Source organism: Rhinolophus sinicus, linkage group LG05 (assembly GCF_036562045.2).
Source record: "Rhinolophus sinicus isolate RSC01 linkage group LG05, ASM3656204v1, whole genome shotgun sequence".
In the NCBI taxonomy this organism is placed as follows: domain Eukaryota; kingdom Metazoa; phylum Chordata; class Mammalia; order Chiroptera; family Rhinolophidae; genus Rhinolophus; species Rhinolophus sinicus.
This window is the reverse complement of record NC_133755.1, coordinates 136,405,485-136,423,786: the sequence shown is the minus strand read 5'-3', so window position 1 is coordinate 136,423,786 and position 18,302 is coordinate 136,405,485. Positions and strand designations below refer to the sequence as shown.

Below are 18,302 nucleotides of genomic sequence, written 5' to 3'. Positions count from 1 at the left end.
GCTGAAGACAAATGCCTTGCCCTCATAGGACTTGTATGTTAGTTCAGGAGAGAGGCGGTAAATAATTAAACATATGAATAGAATAATTTCAAATAAAGTGTTTAGCAGAAAATAGAGTAATGCTTTAGCTAGAATTATGAGGGAAATCTCTGAGAAGGTGGCACTTCTTTTGAGACTTGAATGATGAGAAAGAAGCAGCTATGTGAAGATTAGAAAAGTGGAGATTCCAAGCTGCTAAACTGATCATGGGAACGAGCGTGGTGTTTTCTAGGGACAGAAAAAAAATGGCGTGACTTGGAGCTTAGTAAGTGAGCTGATTGGTAGGCAATGAGATCTCAGATGAATGCAGGAAACACTGCATTCTAAGAGGGTGACTGGCGGCTGAAAGGAGCCTGCTTCCTGGGAAGGAGGTATTTTACTATGGACATTGTGATTGCTCGCATGCAGAGTTTGGACAGGGAGCAGTCTGCCCCAATTGCAGACAGGAAGGCGGTGCAGTGGATTGTTTTTTAAAATAATGATTCCAGTACTTAACTTGAAATAACCATATTGTTAAAGTACATCATAAAGCATTATTCCTTATGACCCATTAGAAAAATGTTTGGAAATTTATTCATTCATGAAATGATAAGATTTATGTTTTAGAAGAGCATTCTGGGTGCTGTGTAGCAGGGATACAAGTGGAAGGGCAGAGACCAATTAGGAGACTGTCACAGTGGTTCAGATGAGATTTGATAGTGGTTTAGATGAAAGTTGTATCAGTGAATACTGAGAGAAATAATTGCGCTCTTTCTCTCTCTGTCTCTCTCTCTGTCTCTCTCTCTCTCTGTCTCTCTCTCTCTCTCTCTCTCTCTCTCTCTCTATATATATATATATATATATATATATATATACTGATTACTCTCCTTGATGCCAATTTTCCAGACTGTAGGACTGCTTTTGTAAGGCAAAGAAGTAAGTAAATACCTTCTCTCAGTTTATTCTGAGACAGTGATAGTCCAAGTCAGAATTTTCCCAGGATTCAGGTTTTATTGCTCTTTTGATTCACTCAAGCACCCACCTCCCCCAGACTGGAGCCGACCTGCAGTCGCTGGGCAGTCAGCACCAAGTGGCCGGGCCTGCGGAGGGAGTGGGAGCTCTGTGGGAAACCACGGCAAGCCGCCCATGTGGGCCTCCTAGGAAATGAGGGTGTTGACAAGAGTAAGGGGCCTTCACTGTGCCTATACACAGGCAGGAACCCCTTTCTCCCGCTGTGTGCTTTCAGCACTCTGGACTGAGAAAGCTTAATGTGGTTGTCACAGGAGAGATGCCTAACAAAACGGTATCCATTATGGCAGTGTTGAAGGGTGACTTTGGAGTTGAAAGTCCTTAAATTGATAAAAGCCACCGTGTAATGTTCCTTTTCCCAGTTTTTGTTTTTGTTTTTGTTTTTTGTCATATAGGTATTTAAAAACGTTTTTACTAATTACCTATCTGTACTTTTTACTGTATGTTTACTGTATATTTGCTTCCCTTCCTTGAGCCCTTTTGACATTTTGGGTCAGATAATTCCTGGGGTGGAGGCTGTCCTGTGCATGGTAGGGTGTTTTAGCAGCATCCCTGGTCTGTACCCACTAGATGCTAGTAACACACACATACAGTTGTGACAACCAAAAATGTCTCCAAGACCCACCCACCAGGGAGTGAGGTCTTCCCTGGTTAAGAACCATTGATTTAGCCCATGTTTTTTTTCCCCCCTGTGAGAAACAGTATAAATCTTTTATTTAATAAAGTTTTGTTTGTGGTTCTTAATAAATTCTACTTTAATAAAAGAGGGTGTGAAATAATTATAAAATTTTATTTTTAGAAGTCATTAGAAACTGTTTAATGCCTTCATTTCATCTCTAAGTGAATTAGGGTAAATTTTTCAATTGATTTGTTTCTTATCAGCTGCCTATTTAGTTGCAGATTTAGGATTAGAATCCCAGATTTTCAATGAAAAGTTATGTACAGAGTATTCTGTTACTTGTTGTTTGACTCAAGAGCATATGTTATACATGCGCTGTGGTAGGTGCTGGAGATTTAATGATGAGGCAGTGGCTAAAATTTCAGGTAGCATGAAGAATCGTTTAGCGTCTACCTGATACTTGATGGAAACAAGGTACTTTTAAAAAGCATTGAAAGAGTAATTAATTCGTATATGAAAGGACTGTGGTCAAAGGAGCTCCTTTGTGGTTGCAAAAAAGATGCAGTTTTGTGGTTGCAACTGTTGAAACGGTTGTGGACTTTGAATCAGACCAAGAGTCTGGTCTTGTCTCTGAGTTAAACTCAACAACCTGGGCTTAGTTGTCATTTGTGAAGTTGCACTGAACTGAATGGATTCTAAGTTCCCTATCCTACCAGTTTTAATGTAGTACGAGTCTTTCCCCAGATTGGAGTTGAGGATGAGAGTAGAGAAGACCTAGAGTAGAGCCTTTCTCAGTCTTCTAGGACAGGGGTATAGGAAGAGAGAACTAAACTTGATTCCTGTATATAATTATGATGGCCTAAACAGAATGAATAGATTGCCAGTAAATTGAATTGAGACAAATCTAGTAGTAGAGAATGGGCTTTAATACTAAACGGATCTGAAATTCTGAAGCTATTTACAGATGTTTGTTTTACAGGTATTTGATTCTGAGAGAAATTTCTGAGAAAAAAAAATATATTTTAAGGTAGAACGCGGGATGAGTTAAAAAGGAGTTAAAAAATTCCCAGAATGGGGAAAATGTTTGCATATCATTTGTCAGCTAAGGGACTTGTATCAGAATGCATAATGAACACTTACAATAAAAATACAACACAACAATAAAAAGACAACACAATTAAGAGGGACAAAGGATTTGATAGATACGTCTGTAAAGAAGATACATATATAAATGGTCAGTAAACAAATGAAAAGGTGCTCAGCATAATTAGTCCTTAAGGAAATGCAAATTAAAACTGTAAGAAGATAACACTTCACACCCACTAGGATGACTGTAATAATAAAAGATGGATGATAACAAGTGTTGGCATGTGTGGACAAATTGAAATCTTTATACATTTCTGACAGGAATGTAAATTGGTGCCCACTCTTTGGAAAACAGTTTGCAAGTTCCTCAAAGCATAGTTACCATATGGATGTTGAACAGTTACCATGTAACTCAGCAATTGTACTGCTAAGTATATACACAGGAAAAGAAATGCATCCACACTACAACTTGTTCATGAATGGTCATAGTAGCATTGTTCATAATAGCCAAAAAGTGGAAACAACTCAACTGTCCATGAACTGATGAATGGGTAAACAAAATGTATATCTCCATACAATGAAATATTACAAGGCCATAAAAGCGAATGTTCTGATGCATGCTACAACATGAATGAACCTTGAAAACATAGTATACATATATATATATATTAAAAAGATGCAAAAGCCCACATGATTCCATTTATATGAAATTTTTGGAATAGAATAGAGATTGGTGATTTCCAGAAGAGGGGAGGGGAATAACTATTAATGGGTATGGGTTTCTTTTTGGAATGATGAAATTTTTCTGATATTAGATATTGGTAATAGTTTCTCAACTCTGAATGTACTGAAAAACAGTCAGTTGTACACTTTAAAAGGGTGAATTTTATGGTATGTGAATTACATCTCAGTAAAGTGGGGTTTTTAAAAATTGAGCCTGAAAAAATTTTAAAGGCGTTACTTAATCTGTCTGAGATTAAACGGCAGTTGACAGTTATTTCTTAAGTCTCAGTTTCACATTTCTTTCAAAGCCTTTTGTATAATTTTATCTTTTTATCTGTTTAATGTTTACTGTGTTTGGTATTTTTACTTTGTTTCTTTAAACAAAGTCTGGTTAAAATTTAGGCCATTTGAAGCTGTGCCTTTATAGTTTAGATGGTAGGAGTAGGACAAAGGGAATCAAGGCATTCATCCCTGCCTGATGCTTTTTGCCTTGATAACGAAAGTAATCATAATCTGTGAGGGGAAAAAAAGTCTATGCAAATATCTAGGAAGTGGAAGCAATAATGTACAAAAAGTTCATTTTGATATCTTGCTTTATGTTCAGTTATGGAAACATAAGCTTAAGAAAAAATAACTAGAAATGATGCCTTTTCAGAAACTTTAAAGAGGAAGTTTAACAACTTTCATCTCTTCATGTAAGGTGTTAAATTATAATGTTGTTCGTTTTTAATAAATAATTTGTCATTACAGACAGATTTGACCAGTTTTGGGCCATCAATCGGAAACTCATGGAATATCCTGCAGAAGAAAATGGATTTCGTTACATCCCTTTTAGAATATATCAGGTAGGAAGTAATATTTTTAACAATACCAATTTATGAAAGCCTCAGATATCTTACTTTTTGAAGCAGTCTAGTCCAAAACTCTTTAAGTTTGCATAGTAACAATAGTATTTATTAGGACTTTCCAGATCTCGCTCTCTCTTTTTTTTTTTGGTAGCAATCAGATGAGAGAGTGCATTGAAATATTTGACTCATGTACAATTGATCCTCGTTTGTAGATTCTGTATTTGCATATTTGCCTGCTTGCTAAAATTTATTTGTAACCCTGAAGTCAGCACTCAGCAGCACTATCCTGGATATGTACAGAGGCATGAAAAATTTGATTCGCCCAATGCACACATTCTCAGCAAAGCTTTCTTGTTTCTGCTCTCATACTGCAAACAAGTGACTTTTCCCAGTCAGTTTAGTGCCACATATTTCATATTTTTGTGCGTTTTGGTTGATGTTTTTATATTAAAAATGATTCCCAAGCATAGTGTTAAAGTTGCCTTTAAACAGAAACACACATAAAATGAGGTTATAAATTGATCAGTTGAACAACATGGGACCAGAGAGGCTCACAGTCACCTAATCCTGTATTTCCTCTAGGAGCAATGGTTCAGTATTGCTTATTCAATGTTTGTGGTAACCTTGTAGATAACTACCGGAAATAAAGAGAAGCAACTGTATTTGTTTTAGAGGGTGAGTCTTCATTGTTGTACAACAAAATAGATAGTAAGTGTTCCTTATAGCATACTTTCATGGGGTAAAGACACTCCATGTTTCTGTATTTTAAAACTCCGATGTGTTTTTGCATATAGCAAATGCTCAATAAATATTTGTTGAATGAATGGTATTCCAGAAATCAAGTTACCTACTATCATGAAGAAGCAGTTAAAAATAGGAATTGGAAACATAGTGTTAAAGACATAAAGACATAGACTAATCAAGCAGAACTTCCATTCAAGCTCAAAGAGGCTAGCCTAACTTCTCTTTGGACCCGTTTTCCGTATCCCACAGTCTTTACTCATAGTTACTTTGATAGTTATTTTGAAATGTGTTATGGAGCCATCATGCAACTGTGTGTTCAAAGAAGAAAACAAATTATCTAATTTTAAAACAAGTAAACAAAAAGCCCAATATACTCAAAGAATGAAAAGTTTTTCTGACTTAAAAAAAGTTACTTTTCACTGATTTCATTAAGGCAAATAGACTAGTTTTGAATCATGGATTCATATGTACAATAGGGATAAAAGGAGAAAAGTGCCCAGTGGAGTAAGACCAGATTATCTAATTAGCCACACTCCTCCTTCCTTTTTTTAATAGGAAAATAAAATGTTAATTCTACAAGTCTTTGTTAAGCACAGATTTATACCGTGGGGTTGAAAATACCATAGTTTATTTGTACTTTATCTTTATCATGAAGAATCTGAAGCAATTTACAAGAATCTATAATCACAAAATAGAAAAAAAATTTAAATTTAAAATCAAAGCCCCTGAAAACATAAACTCAGCATGAAATTAAATAAACTATGAATCAGTGAGACCCCCAGATTTCTTAAAATTGACCTGCAAATTGACCCTGAGCTTCTTTTATAACCAGAGCAAGAAGGGAAATGTGATCAGATTTGTTTACCCCCAATAAGATGAAAACCTACTGGGTCGTCAGGGAAAGCTAAACTTTTTGGACATTACATAGGAAAGAAAATTCATTGAGAGGGGGCAGGGCCATATCCTTTATACCCTACCCACAGTAAAAAAAAATAATTTTCATAAAGCTGCTTCCTAAAGTGTCACTCAATGATAGATAAAGGCAAATGTATCCGTGGCTTCATGGATCATCCACAGTATAATAAAGAATTGGTGAAGTAATAGGAAGGCTAAGGCAGAAAAGATTTTTAGGTTATTTTATGGAGGAATGTGTCTCTCATGTATCATAATTGATGGATCATGATAACCATGAGGATTGGGATTAACCAACAAAGGTTAATCCAATAGAGGAGCAGTTTGCAGAGAACTGTTAAGGAAAATGAGGGTGGAAATTGTTGCTGCCCATATGGGAAAGCCTCAGTCTTCCCCCTATAGCACAGAATGAAGCCATCTTGCTGAGAAGAAGAATCTAGCAGTTTTGGCAACTGTTCTGTTTGACAGTGGCCAAATAGACAGTTCCTATATTTGCGTTAAAAATGTGGGAAACAAAAAAAAGTTGTTTGTATTGAGAGAAGTCGTCTCTCACATCAAATGAATTGGTACTGACCACCTAGGTATTTCCTAAAAGAAACATTAGGAGTAATTTGCAGAGCTAGATTCAGTAGTGATAGGCTTTAGCTATTCCGCAGAGAAAAACCAAGTAGAGTCAGGTTTTATGGGCTAAATTTAATATTTATAGTAGGTAGGATTCTTCATGTAGTCTGTAAATCTCATCGTGAAAATCTGCTTCTTCTCCATCACTGACAGATATTGGCGATTAGTATATAAATTAAAAACAATAACAGGTTATTATAGAATTTTAGGGTAGTCCTTAAGTTTTCTGAGTGGATTTCCAGTTTTACCCACTTTGGTTATAAGCGTAGAAGGGGTGGGTGGATGGGGACAAGTGGGGTTGACTCGGGTGGCTTGACTCTCCTCCTGGGTCTAGTAGTTATATATAGTTATCAAATATTTATGGAAATTCTGAAGCACAGTTTGAAAATCAGCTCTCTGTCTAGGCCTAGATGGGTTCAGTGCTTTGCCCAAGTTAGGTAGTTCTTGATCTAGCTAGCACTCAGGAATCACTAATACCCTCAATATGCCAGTGATATCTTTAAAGACAAAGTCAGATTTTTTTTTTTTTTTTTAATCTGTGTAGTAGGGTTTAGCACAGGGTTTCATACACTGTAAGGGGTTCATAAGTACGTATTTAATCGAATCTTGGGGTATTAAAAACATCAAAGATCACATAATTTTAAAACTGAAAAAAGACTTTATAGTTCAAATAATTCAAAACTGTAAAAGCGGATAGAGTTTCCTTGATTTTAGATGTATGGTGGTTTTAACAAGGGCAGTGCCATTGAAGAACACAAAACACTTTTAAAATGAATTAGAATGATGGGAGCAAGTGGAAAAGCACTGTGGGAAGGCTTGCGTTAAAAAACAATGCATGATCAAGATCACAATTTTGTCTTACTCAGTAGAAAATTCTTTTGACCTCTTTTTGCTTCAGTTTCCTAGTCTGACAGTTTGTGACTACATGTCAACCTCACTAAGCTCTGAAAGTTGTAAAACATTTGAGATGTAAAAGATAAAGCAGTTGGCCAGGAAAAAATCTTTGTTTCCTAGAAAGAACACTGAACTACTGTGTTTCCCTGAAAATAACACCGGGTCTTATATTAATTTTTGCTCCAAAAGATGCATTAGGGCTTATGTTCAGGAGATGTCATCCTGAAAAATCATGCTAGGGCTTATTTTCCAGTTAGGTCTTATTTTCAGGGAAGCACAGTAGAAGGGAGGCTTCTAAGGCTCTGTGGGAAGGAAGCCTGACAGTGGAGCTGTGTGGCCATAGAAGGTTACTCAGCCTGGCTAGGCCTCTGTTTGCTCATCCAAGGAACGGAAAGGGTGTGACTGAGCAAATCTGCATCTGGCTGCAGTTCTTTAAAGAAGCCATGTGACCAGTTTATATCATTGTGTCAGTAACGCTCTTCTTTTTTAAAATATTTTGGACTCCTGTCTTCAGAGCAGAGTTATCATGTTTACATCATACAGTCCTTTTAGGTTCTGGCATGTATATTTAATTATACTGTAATTTCTGTATTTTGAATACTTTAAGCTTTTGTCGGAAAAGTGTGATATTATTAGGCTGGTGCAAAAGTAATTGCGGTTTTTGCAGTTATTTTTAACCTTTTAAACTGCAATACTTTTGCACCAACCTAATACTTAACATAGGGAGTATTATTGTTAGAATAGTGTAGATGTGCAGAACGGAGGTCTTTTTTGCATTTATCATTCTGTTCTGGGGGAAATTATCCCTACCTCTTACTGTGGTATCATAACACAGGATTTTGAAAGAGAGAATGTAAGAGAGAATGAGAGAGAGAGAGAGGGAGAGGGGGAGAGAGAGAGAGAGAAAGAGAAAGAGAATGTGTATGTATGAGAGAGAGAATGGTTTTTATAAAGTTCTATAATTAGATAGAAAGTGGGAAGCTAGAGAATTCTCAAAATTTGCTTGACAAAACCTGGTTGCCAGGTGGGGCCTCTGTTAGGGCAGAGCTTGCTGCATGATCTTTCCTGAATCAAGACAATTGTCAGTTTTTCCAAAGAAGGTGAGACAGAGCCTGAGGTTCTCAATTGACCTGTGTAACCATCTTGTTGGCTTTACCTCTTTCCAATTTGTTTCTTACTTGAATTTGTTAAAAGTTTATAAGTGAGATCCTTAAGTGAATATAAAAATTTAGGAGCCTTAGTTTTTCCAATTGTTCATTTACTAGCTTTTTCCATTCCCTATTTTGTATTTTTGAATCTTCATTCATGCCTTAGCCAAAGAAAGATGGGCTCTGCTTTCCATTTTTCTAATTATACTACATGATCTAAAGGTAACACCAGGTTTCTGTTGCTGACTCCTTTGTAGCTGACTCGTTTGTATATTGGGATATTCCTTTGATTTACATAGCTTTTACTTATGTGGCATTTTGATTAGTCTGCACCTTATATTTCTTTACCATGCTAGGTACAAGTCTCTGTACTATTTGAGACCTTAAGTTAGTGAGTAAATGTAAATAAAACCTGAAAATCTAGGTTTATTAATAAGATAAATGAAGGGCATAATTTTGCTCAAATACTTGTTTTTCTTCGCAGAATCCTAATAGAATTCCTCTCTGTAGCAGAGGGTAAAAAAAAGGAAGGGCACTGAGGAAGCTTGAGCGAGGCCTATTTTATCAGTAGAAGCCTCAAAACCATCTTATGAGACAGGGATCACTGTCTGATTTTACATAGGAGGAAACTGAAGCTGAGGGATTTTAGGTCACTTGTTCACAGGCACACAAATGAAAAATGGAAGAGCTAGAATTCAGACCAAGGTGAGACTTAAAAATAAAGAGTGATGTTATTCATAAAAAGTAAGTTTACAGAGTTTTTAGGACGTAATTGTCACATAAAGTGAAGACTACCTTGACCAAATAAGTTGCTGGAAACCTAGAAAATCTCTAACTAGTGATATTATTTAAAAGCTGACTTTTGTACAGGTTGTTGGAAAACTTTAGTTCTTTTTCATTTGTAATTCGATTATTATGGGCTCAAAATGACTATTATCTAGTGACAGAATTTTAGTGGTAAAAGTAAAATAAGTCCGAAAATAGTCTAGAGATCCATTACAGACCAAAATGTGTCATTTCTGCCATTTACATAACAGTTTAGTTTGGTGTGTGTGTTTCAGGTCTGTGTTCCTGAAATCCAGGTGCTTCATATTAGCCAGTGTTCTAGAGATGAGGTTAATGGCAGGAAGTGTTTCAGAAATGAAACTAAAATGGTATTTAGAATAGCACATATAAACAGGTGGTGATTAATGAAGATATCTGTTAAAAAGATAGTAAAATGACTGTGAAGTCCTCGGGCATTGGTATTTAGGTTGTAAAGTGAATATTTGGCACATTATTTCTATTTTCCAAGGAGCAATGGATTCACAAAGGTTATCCTGCCAGTGTACTTAGTGTAAGAAAAATTGGTCTTATCCATTCATTAATTCAACAAGTTCATTTACTCACAAACATTTGCATGCCATGCCCTGTGCTGTGCACACCCCGGTGGTGATTAATTTCAGACATTACCCTTTATAGAGTTTATAGTCTAGAGGTGTAAAGAAACTAATCAAACATGTAGACAAATTAATGTAAAGTCAGAACTGTGATTGATGTTGTAAAGGAGGTACGCAGTGCAATAAAAGCCTAATTCCTCTAAGGGGAATTTGATCTAGTTTGGGAGGGCAGACAGGGCTTCCCTGACGAAGTGTTACATCTCTTGAGATCTGACAAATGGGTGGAATTAAGGTAGGCACTGAGTGATGAGAAGACCTTTGTAGGCAGCGGGCAGGCACATTGTAAGTCTGAGGACAGCCTGTTGGTCTTGAGCACAGAGTTGAGGGATGGGAATCAGGCTGTAGAGGTAAGTGTCCATATTGAGTGTCCAAATATTTAGCCTATAAATATTTTTAATAATTTGAATATATATTCATATTTATGAGTATACAATGAGTATGTAATCACCTACTTTGTTCTATGTGTTATTCTAGAGATTATAAATAAATTCAAAAAATCCTTTTGGGAACAGTGTACCAATATTTCTAGTTTTACACAAAAACAAAGTTCACCAATTTAAATCTTAATCTCATCTGAAAAACACTTTCACAGAAACATCCAGAATAATGTTTGACCCAATATCTGGGTTCCATGGCTCAATCAAGTTGGGCCATCACCATAGGTATGTGAATATTTCTTTGAGACCCTGCTTTCAATTCTTTAGAGTGGAATTCTGGGTTATATGGCAGTTCTATTTTTACGTGTTTAAGGAATGCCATACTGTTCTCCATAGCGGCTGCACCATTTTATATTTCTGCCAAGAGTGCACAAAGGTTCCAGTTTCTCCACATCTTCACCAACGCTTGTTACTTAACTGTTTCTTTATTCTTCTAGTAGCCATCCTGATGGGTGGGAAGTATTAATAGTATCTCCTGATGGCTTTTATTTTCATTTCCTTACTTATTAGTGATGTTGAATATCTTTTTATGTGCTTTTTGGATGTTTGTATATCTTTCGAGAAATGTCTATTCAAGTCTTTCGCCCATTTTAAAAATAAGATTGGGCTTTTTTGTTGTTGAGTTGTGGGACCCAATGTATTGTTTTTAATTGCTACATTATATTCAATCTGTGGGTATACTATAATATGTTCAGTATTCCCTATTGATGAATTAATTTCCAGTTTTCTATTTGTTTCCAGGTTTTGTAGCACACAAGTGCTACAGTAAACAGCATTATATGTATTATACATGTATTCTTTTAGGTCTATGGAATAGAGCCCCAAGAGTGGACTTGTGAGTCAAAAGGCAGAGATTATATACGTTTTAAAAATAAATGTTGCTAGATTACTTTCCAAAAATGAATGAATTCAGATTTCTACCAAATAGATAATGAAAGTATGCTTCTCTCCGTATATCTCTGCCAGCAATAGGCATTATAACTCTTTGACATACAGTAGTATTATAGGAATAAAGGGGTAATCTCATTTTTATTTTAGTTAGTGTTTCTCTTACAGTTAGTGAATTTATGCATCCATTCACCTTTTTGGCCGTGTGGATTTTTTTTTTCTGTAAATTGCCTCATGTTTTAGACTGCACATTTTTCTTTTGGGTTATTGATCTTGTTTTATAAAAGATTATTTTTTATATATATTAACCACTTTTCTGTCAAACACTTTCTGTAAAACAATAATCACAACTATGAAATTTGTCTTGATTTTTGTGGTGTCTTTATATAAAATAAGTTTTTAACTCTATAGCCAATTATCTTTTTCTCAGTACTGTATGGATTTCTTTATTTGTTAGGAAGGCCCCTCCCCATATACCTGCAAGTTACACATAGTTTTCCTACCTAGCTGTTCTTGTAAGATTGATTTTTTTATATATATATGTAAGTCTTTAATTCATCTGGAACTCATTTTTAAATACTGAGTGAGATATAGGGGTACAGCTTTATTTTCTTCCAGGTGATAGGTTGTTGTAATAGGATCATTTATTATATAAACTAAAGGTTGGCAAACCTTTTCTTTAAAGAGCCAGATAGTAAATATTTTCAGCTTTGCAGGCCAGATGGTCTCTGTCATAACCGCATAACTCTGTAGTTTGAAAGCAGCTATAGACAATTTGCAGATGATGGGCATGGCTGTGTTCCAATAAAACTTGATTTACAAAAACAGGCCAAGGGCACAATTTGGCTTTCAGGCCGTAGTGTATTGACTCCTGATATAAACTATCCTTTTCCTATTGGATAAAAATGCCACCTCTGCTTTACGTTAAAGTAGTTTGACTACTGGCACTTATTTCTGGACTCTCTATTTTTTTCTTATACCAGTATTATTTTTATGTGATTTTAGTCTTCTGATATCTGCTGAGGCAGTTCACCCCTTTTTTTCATCCTTTTCGTGGTTCTTCTTCCTCTTTAATGTTTCCATGTCACTTTTTAAATCATATCCTTCAATTCCCCAGTGTCCTGTTCAATTATAAGTGGACTCAGTTTCTCTATTAATTTTGGTAGAATTAATCTTATGTTATTAAATCTTCCCACATCTTTCTAATTAGTCATATTTTGTTTTATGTTCTTATAGATTTTAAGGTTTTCTCAAATCAAATATGCAGAGGTTTGTCGCTCCCTTCATACAGGCCCACCAGCCTACTCACCCTTTAGCTCAGGAGAGCTGCTGTGTTGGGTGGGAGATAGAACTGTGGGTAGAGGGGAGAAGGGGAGGCATGTAGCTTCCACGCTCCCAGAATCCCCTCCAGGTAGAGTTGTTAATATGTTACTCTTTATGTGAAGAATTGTACAACAATAATCTTGGGGAAAGATGTCTAATTCTTAACTCACACCTTAGCTGTGGCAGTAGCATGATGCTAGGGTACATGTTGAGACATCTATGCTTAAAAATAGGATTTCTATCTCATGTGTAAAGAAAGACGAGAAAATATAGCATGGATGCTCAGTTATTAAAAAAAAACTTCGCTTCTGATCCAAGTGAAGATAACAATTCTAAAATGATAAATAACTTGCAAGTTGAAGACATAGCATTCATTCTCATATTTTTGTGTAAATATTAATCTCTGGAAGTTAATTTCTTCCCAGTACAATAAATGTCTTTAAACATTTATTAAACAGCTAAGGAGAAATCTTATATAGTAAACCCAAAGAAGAAGCTGAGCCTCTGTGCTGCGCTTATGTCTTTGTGCTCCTCACAATGCTTTACACATAAGACGTGCTCAATAAATGCACAAACTATATGAACAAACTAAGGAAGTACTAATCACCCGTGAAAGCAGTGGTCATTCTGGGCTCATAATAAATTACACTGTTAACATTCATACCATACATTTTTACTGTAGAGTTCTGGGCTGGATTTTCTCTTAGGCAGTAACTGTCATTCTCTGCGATAGCTTTAAAGTTGTAGAATAAAGTGATATGGGATGTATAATAATAAAAAGTCATATTTGTGTATATAGCACTTTATATTTTGTACAATACTTTCACGCTATTTCATTTGATTTTCACAACATTCTTATATAGACGAGACAAATACTGTTTGTTATAAGGTGGGAATTAATGACCAGATAAAGGGCACACAGCTAGTGAACAGTGGAACAGGGGGAACTAGAGTGCAAATCTATCACAGAGTGGTATATGCGCTTGCACATATTATAAAAAAGTATCTTTTTTTGCAAGAAGAAAAATGTTTATTGAGGCTTCAGTAATTGTATGAAATTGATGCTTTATGGACATAAGTTGGTTCAATTAATGAAGACTTCATTGGCAGCATTGTGATTTGAACTTCTAAAAGGATGAAAAGAAATAGAGTCCAGCATTCTTTTTTATTTGGTTGTTTTGCTTTAATCTAAAATATGCTTTTTATGTACAGTCTTTCAGTGCTAATTAACTCAAATTATTTTCTGAAATTAGTTGGAATCTTAATTATTTAAAAAATTGAATTAATGAATTTCTAGAATAGACAAGATTAATCTGTAGCGACAAAAAGTAGTTGCCTGGGGCGCAGACCAAGCGGGGAGGGTAGAGTGGAGATGGACTAATAAGGGGCAACAGGCAATTTTGGAGAATGATGGAAATGTCCTATACCTTGTTAGGGCGATGGTCTCAAAACAGTCTGATCTATACACTTAAAATTTGCTCATTTTAGTGTATGTAATGTTGTACCTCAGTAGAGTTAAATTTTAAAATTAGATAATCAGATTGTGTACTGGGGAGAGTCCTGGGAATTTCTTACATGGTGATTGCAGCCAAACAGTAAACTAATCAGCGTAAGCCCCTCTTTGTTACATTTGGTTCTTGTGATATGCTTAGATTCTGGGTTGTTTTTCATTATTTTTGTTGTTTGTTTTTACCTTAACCTTAAAAAATTTTTTGCTGCCTGCTTTAATTCCGTATCCCTTTTCCTAGTGTAAATTGCAACTAATCTCCTTTTCTAATTTTACTTGATAAGATTTTATATCCTATTCGTATTGCAGTCATCAATTTGTGGTCATATCTTGACAATAATCAGAATAGTACAAGAACAGTTAAAGTGTTATATGTAGTTATCAGACAAACCTGTCTTAATTTTCTCGTATGCCTAACTATTAAATTATTTTCCACAGTGTAGATATGGAATCTCAAGCAACTTCAGAGCCACAAGTCACTGATCAGGAAATGAAGAGAAGTTTATAGATAGCAGTAAACAACCAGAATGACGTAGTGTAAGGTAGAGCTTAAAGATTTCTGGAGAAAATGAAAGTACTTGACACTAGAACAAAGAATTGCCATATAATCTTAAATATAAAAAGTTGTATGAAATTTACTCAGCTATTCGAACTTTTGAGGTAGAATCACATACGGTAAAATTCACCCCTTCACAGAGGTGTGTAACCATGACCACTATCTAATTTCAGAATATTTCATCACCTCAAAAAGAAACCCCATCTTCATTAGCAGTGACCCCTATTCCCTCCTCCCTCTGGCCCCTGGCAACTACTAATCTACTTTCTGTCTCTATGGATGTGCTATTAATAACATACCAATGTAATCATATCATCTGTGTCCTTCTGTGTCTGCTTTCTTTCATGTGGCATAATATTTTCAAGGTTCGCGCATCTTGCAGCATGTACCTGATTCTTTTTTATGACTGAGTAACGTTCCATTGTATGGCTATACCACATTTCGTTTATCAGTTCATTAATTGATGAACATTTGGGTGGTTTCTACTTTTGGGCTATTATGAATAATGCTTTTATGAAATTTTGTGTACAAGTTTTTGGGTAGACATATGTTTTCAGTTTTCCTGAGTATGTACTCGTGTATACTTAGAAGTGGAATGAGTGAGTCACATGGTAACTCTGTTTAACCTTCTGAGGAACTGCCAAACTGTTTTCAAATTGGCTACACCATTTTACATTCCCACTAACAATGTATGAGGTTTCAATTTCTCCAAATCCCTGCCGACACTTGTTAGTGTACATCTTTTTGATTAGAGTCATCCTACGTGAATATGAAGGGGTATTTTCATTGTGATTTTGATTTGCATTTCCCTAATGACTAATGATGTTGAACATCTTTTCATGTGCTTACTGGCCAGTTGTATATTTTCTTAGGAGAAATGACTCTTTCAAACCTTTGCTCATTTTTAAATTGGGTTGTCTTTTCATTGTTGAGTTGTAAGAGTTTTTTATCAAAAATATATTCTGGATACTAGACCATTCATTACTAGATATATGCTTTACAGATATTTTCTTCAGTTTTGTGAGCTGTCTTTTTTCTTGGTGGTGTCCTGTGAAACAGAGTTTTTAATTTTGATGAAGTCCAGTTCATTTTTTCTTTGGTTACTTATGCTTTTATGTTGTCATAGCTAAGAAACCATCGCTTAATACAGGTGATGGAGATTTCCTCCTGTGTTTTCTTCTAAAGTTTTATAGTTTTAGTTCTTTCATTTAGGTCTTTGATTCATTTTGTGTTAACTTTTATATATATATGGTGCAAAGTAGTTTGTCCAACTTCTTTTGTGTGTGGATATGCATTCCATTTCTCTCAGCATGATTTGAAAAAACTTCTCTTTCCTTCATTGGATTTTCTTGGTACTCTTGTTGGAAATGAATTGTCTGCAAATGTATGGGTTTATTCTAGACTCTCAGTTCTAGTTCCTTGATTATATGTCTATCCTATGCCATTACCACACTGTCTTGAATTCTCTAGCTTTATAGTAAGTTTTGAAATCGAGAATATGAGTCCTCCATCTTTGTTTTCTTTTTCAAGATTATTTTCACTCTTCTGGAACTTTTACATTTCCACATGAATTCTAGGATCAGCTTGTCAGTTTATGCAAAAAAAGGTAACTGGGATTTTGATAGGAATTTTGATAGGTATTATGTAGATCAATTTATGCAGTATCACTATCTTAACAATGTTAAAAGTCTTCCAGTCCATGAACACAGGGTTTCTTTCCATTTACTTAGCTCTTCAGTATGTTTTTGCTATGTTTCATTATATTTGGATTGTGCATTGCTAGTGTATATAAATAATATTGATTTTTGTATATTCTTGTATCCTGCAGCTTTATTGAACTTGTTTATTACATCTTAATAGGTTGTTTTGTTGGCTCCTTAGAATTTTCTATGTAGATCATGTCACTCACTACAATTAGAGATAGTTTTACTTCTTTCCAATGATTGTCTTTTCCATTTTTGAATGCCTTTTATTTCTTTTTCTTTTCTTATTTTCCTGACCAGAACCCCCAGTATACTGTTAAAATAGCAGTGGCAAAAGCAGACGTCCTTGTCTTGTTTTTTATCTTAGGGGAGAAAGCTTATAATGTTTCGCTATTGAATATGATGTTAGCTTGTAAGTTTCTCATAGATGCCCTTTGTAATATTGAGTCCCTACTGTTGCTATTTTGTTGAGTATTTTACCATTGAAGGGCGTTGGATTTTTGTCAAGTACTTTTCCTGTGTCTGTTCAGAAGACTATGTGCGCTTTTCCCTTTTATTCTATTAATATGTGTTGTACTGGTTTGAACCAGCCTCATATTTCTGAGATAGATCTCGTTTGGTCATAATATGTAACATACGGGTATGTAGCTGGATTTGGTTTGCTAGTTTTTTGTTGAGGATTTTGTATGTATATTCATAAAGATTATTAGTCTAGTATTCTTAATGATATCTTTGTCTGGTTTTCATAGCAGGGTAATACTGGCCTCATAGAATGCGTTGGGGTGTGTTTTTTCTAGTTTTTGAAAGAGTTTGTGAAGAATTGGTGTTAGATCTTTAAGTAATTGGTGGAATTCACGTATGAAAACCATGTGGTCCTAGGTGTTTCTTTGCGGGAAGTTTTTTAGATTACTAATTCAGTCTTTTATTTGTTTTTCTTTTATTTGTTGTTGATCTATTCAGATTTGGGGCAATTTTTGCCAGTATTCTCGTTGCTCTTACGGAGAAAAGGATATTTGAGGTCCTTACTCCACCATTACTGATGACATCACCACTTCTAATGATTTTTAACCTTCAAATTTAGATAGGTGAATTTTGTAGACATTTGGGGAAGAGAATAAAGACTAAGGAGTTTTCTAGGGTTTTAAGTGATGTGTTCTTTCTAATTATTTCTAAATATAAATATTTTAACTCACTGTATTGCTTAAGGATGTGAATATTAAATATTAAATGATAGATTATTACTTTTTGTGAAAGTCATACATTTTTTATTATTTTGGAATTATTTTCTACAGTGTCACTGATAAATTGGAAATTTGAAAATTTTTGAAAGAATTGAATCTGTAACACTCATGGGTATAGCAAATGGTTAAGATAGGGGTTTTCATTTAGTTTCTATCCCAGCCGTGTGATTAGGGGCGTTCACCTCACATCTCTTGACCTCAATTTTATCATCTGTAAAACAGGGATAGTAATATTTCATGTGATTATGAAAATTAAATGTAATTGTTTTAGTACATTGTTGTACCTGGTACATAGTAAATAATTTGCAAAGTATTTGCTGTATTATTACTAGATGTTATTGACTTAAATCATTACAATTATGCTGTTTAATTGTTCTATCAGCAACAATGATGGCTTGCCGTGCCTCCTGTATTCTTTTATTTTTATGACTAGTGGAACATATCTGACACGTAGCTCCCTCCATTTATCAGTGTATTTCTGGTCTTAGTATAGTCTCTCTGTGAGGCTCTATCTAAGTCCCCCAAATCTGTTTCTTATAACTACCGTGTTTCCCTGAAAATAAAAC

At 35.1% G+C, this 18,302-nt stretch overlaps 1 protein-coding gene across 3 annotated transcripts in view; it reads left to right on the top strand.

Moving 5' to 3' along the window:
* The window catches only part of ATG5 (autophagy related 5), a 112,512-nt gene that overhangs the window by 55,719 nt on the left and 38,491 nt on the right, over window positions 1–18,302 (top strand). For all 3 annotated transcript variants that reach the window (XM_019735038.2, XM_019735039.2, XM_074333352.1), the window contains one exon: window positions 4,226–4,320. In XM_019735038.2, coding sequence (XP_019590597.1) covers window positions 4,226–4,320 — 95 coding nt within the window. The remainder of the gene's footprint in view (window positions 1–4,225; window positions 4,321–18,302) is intronic.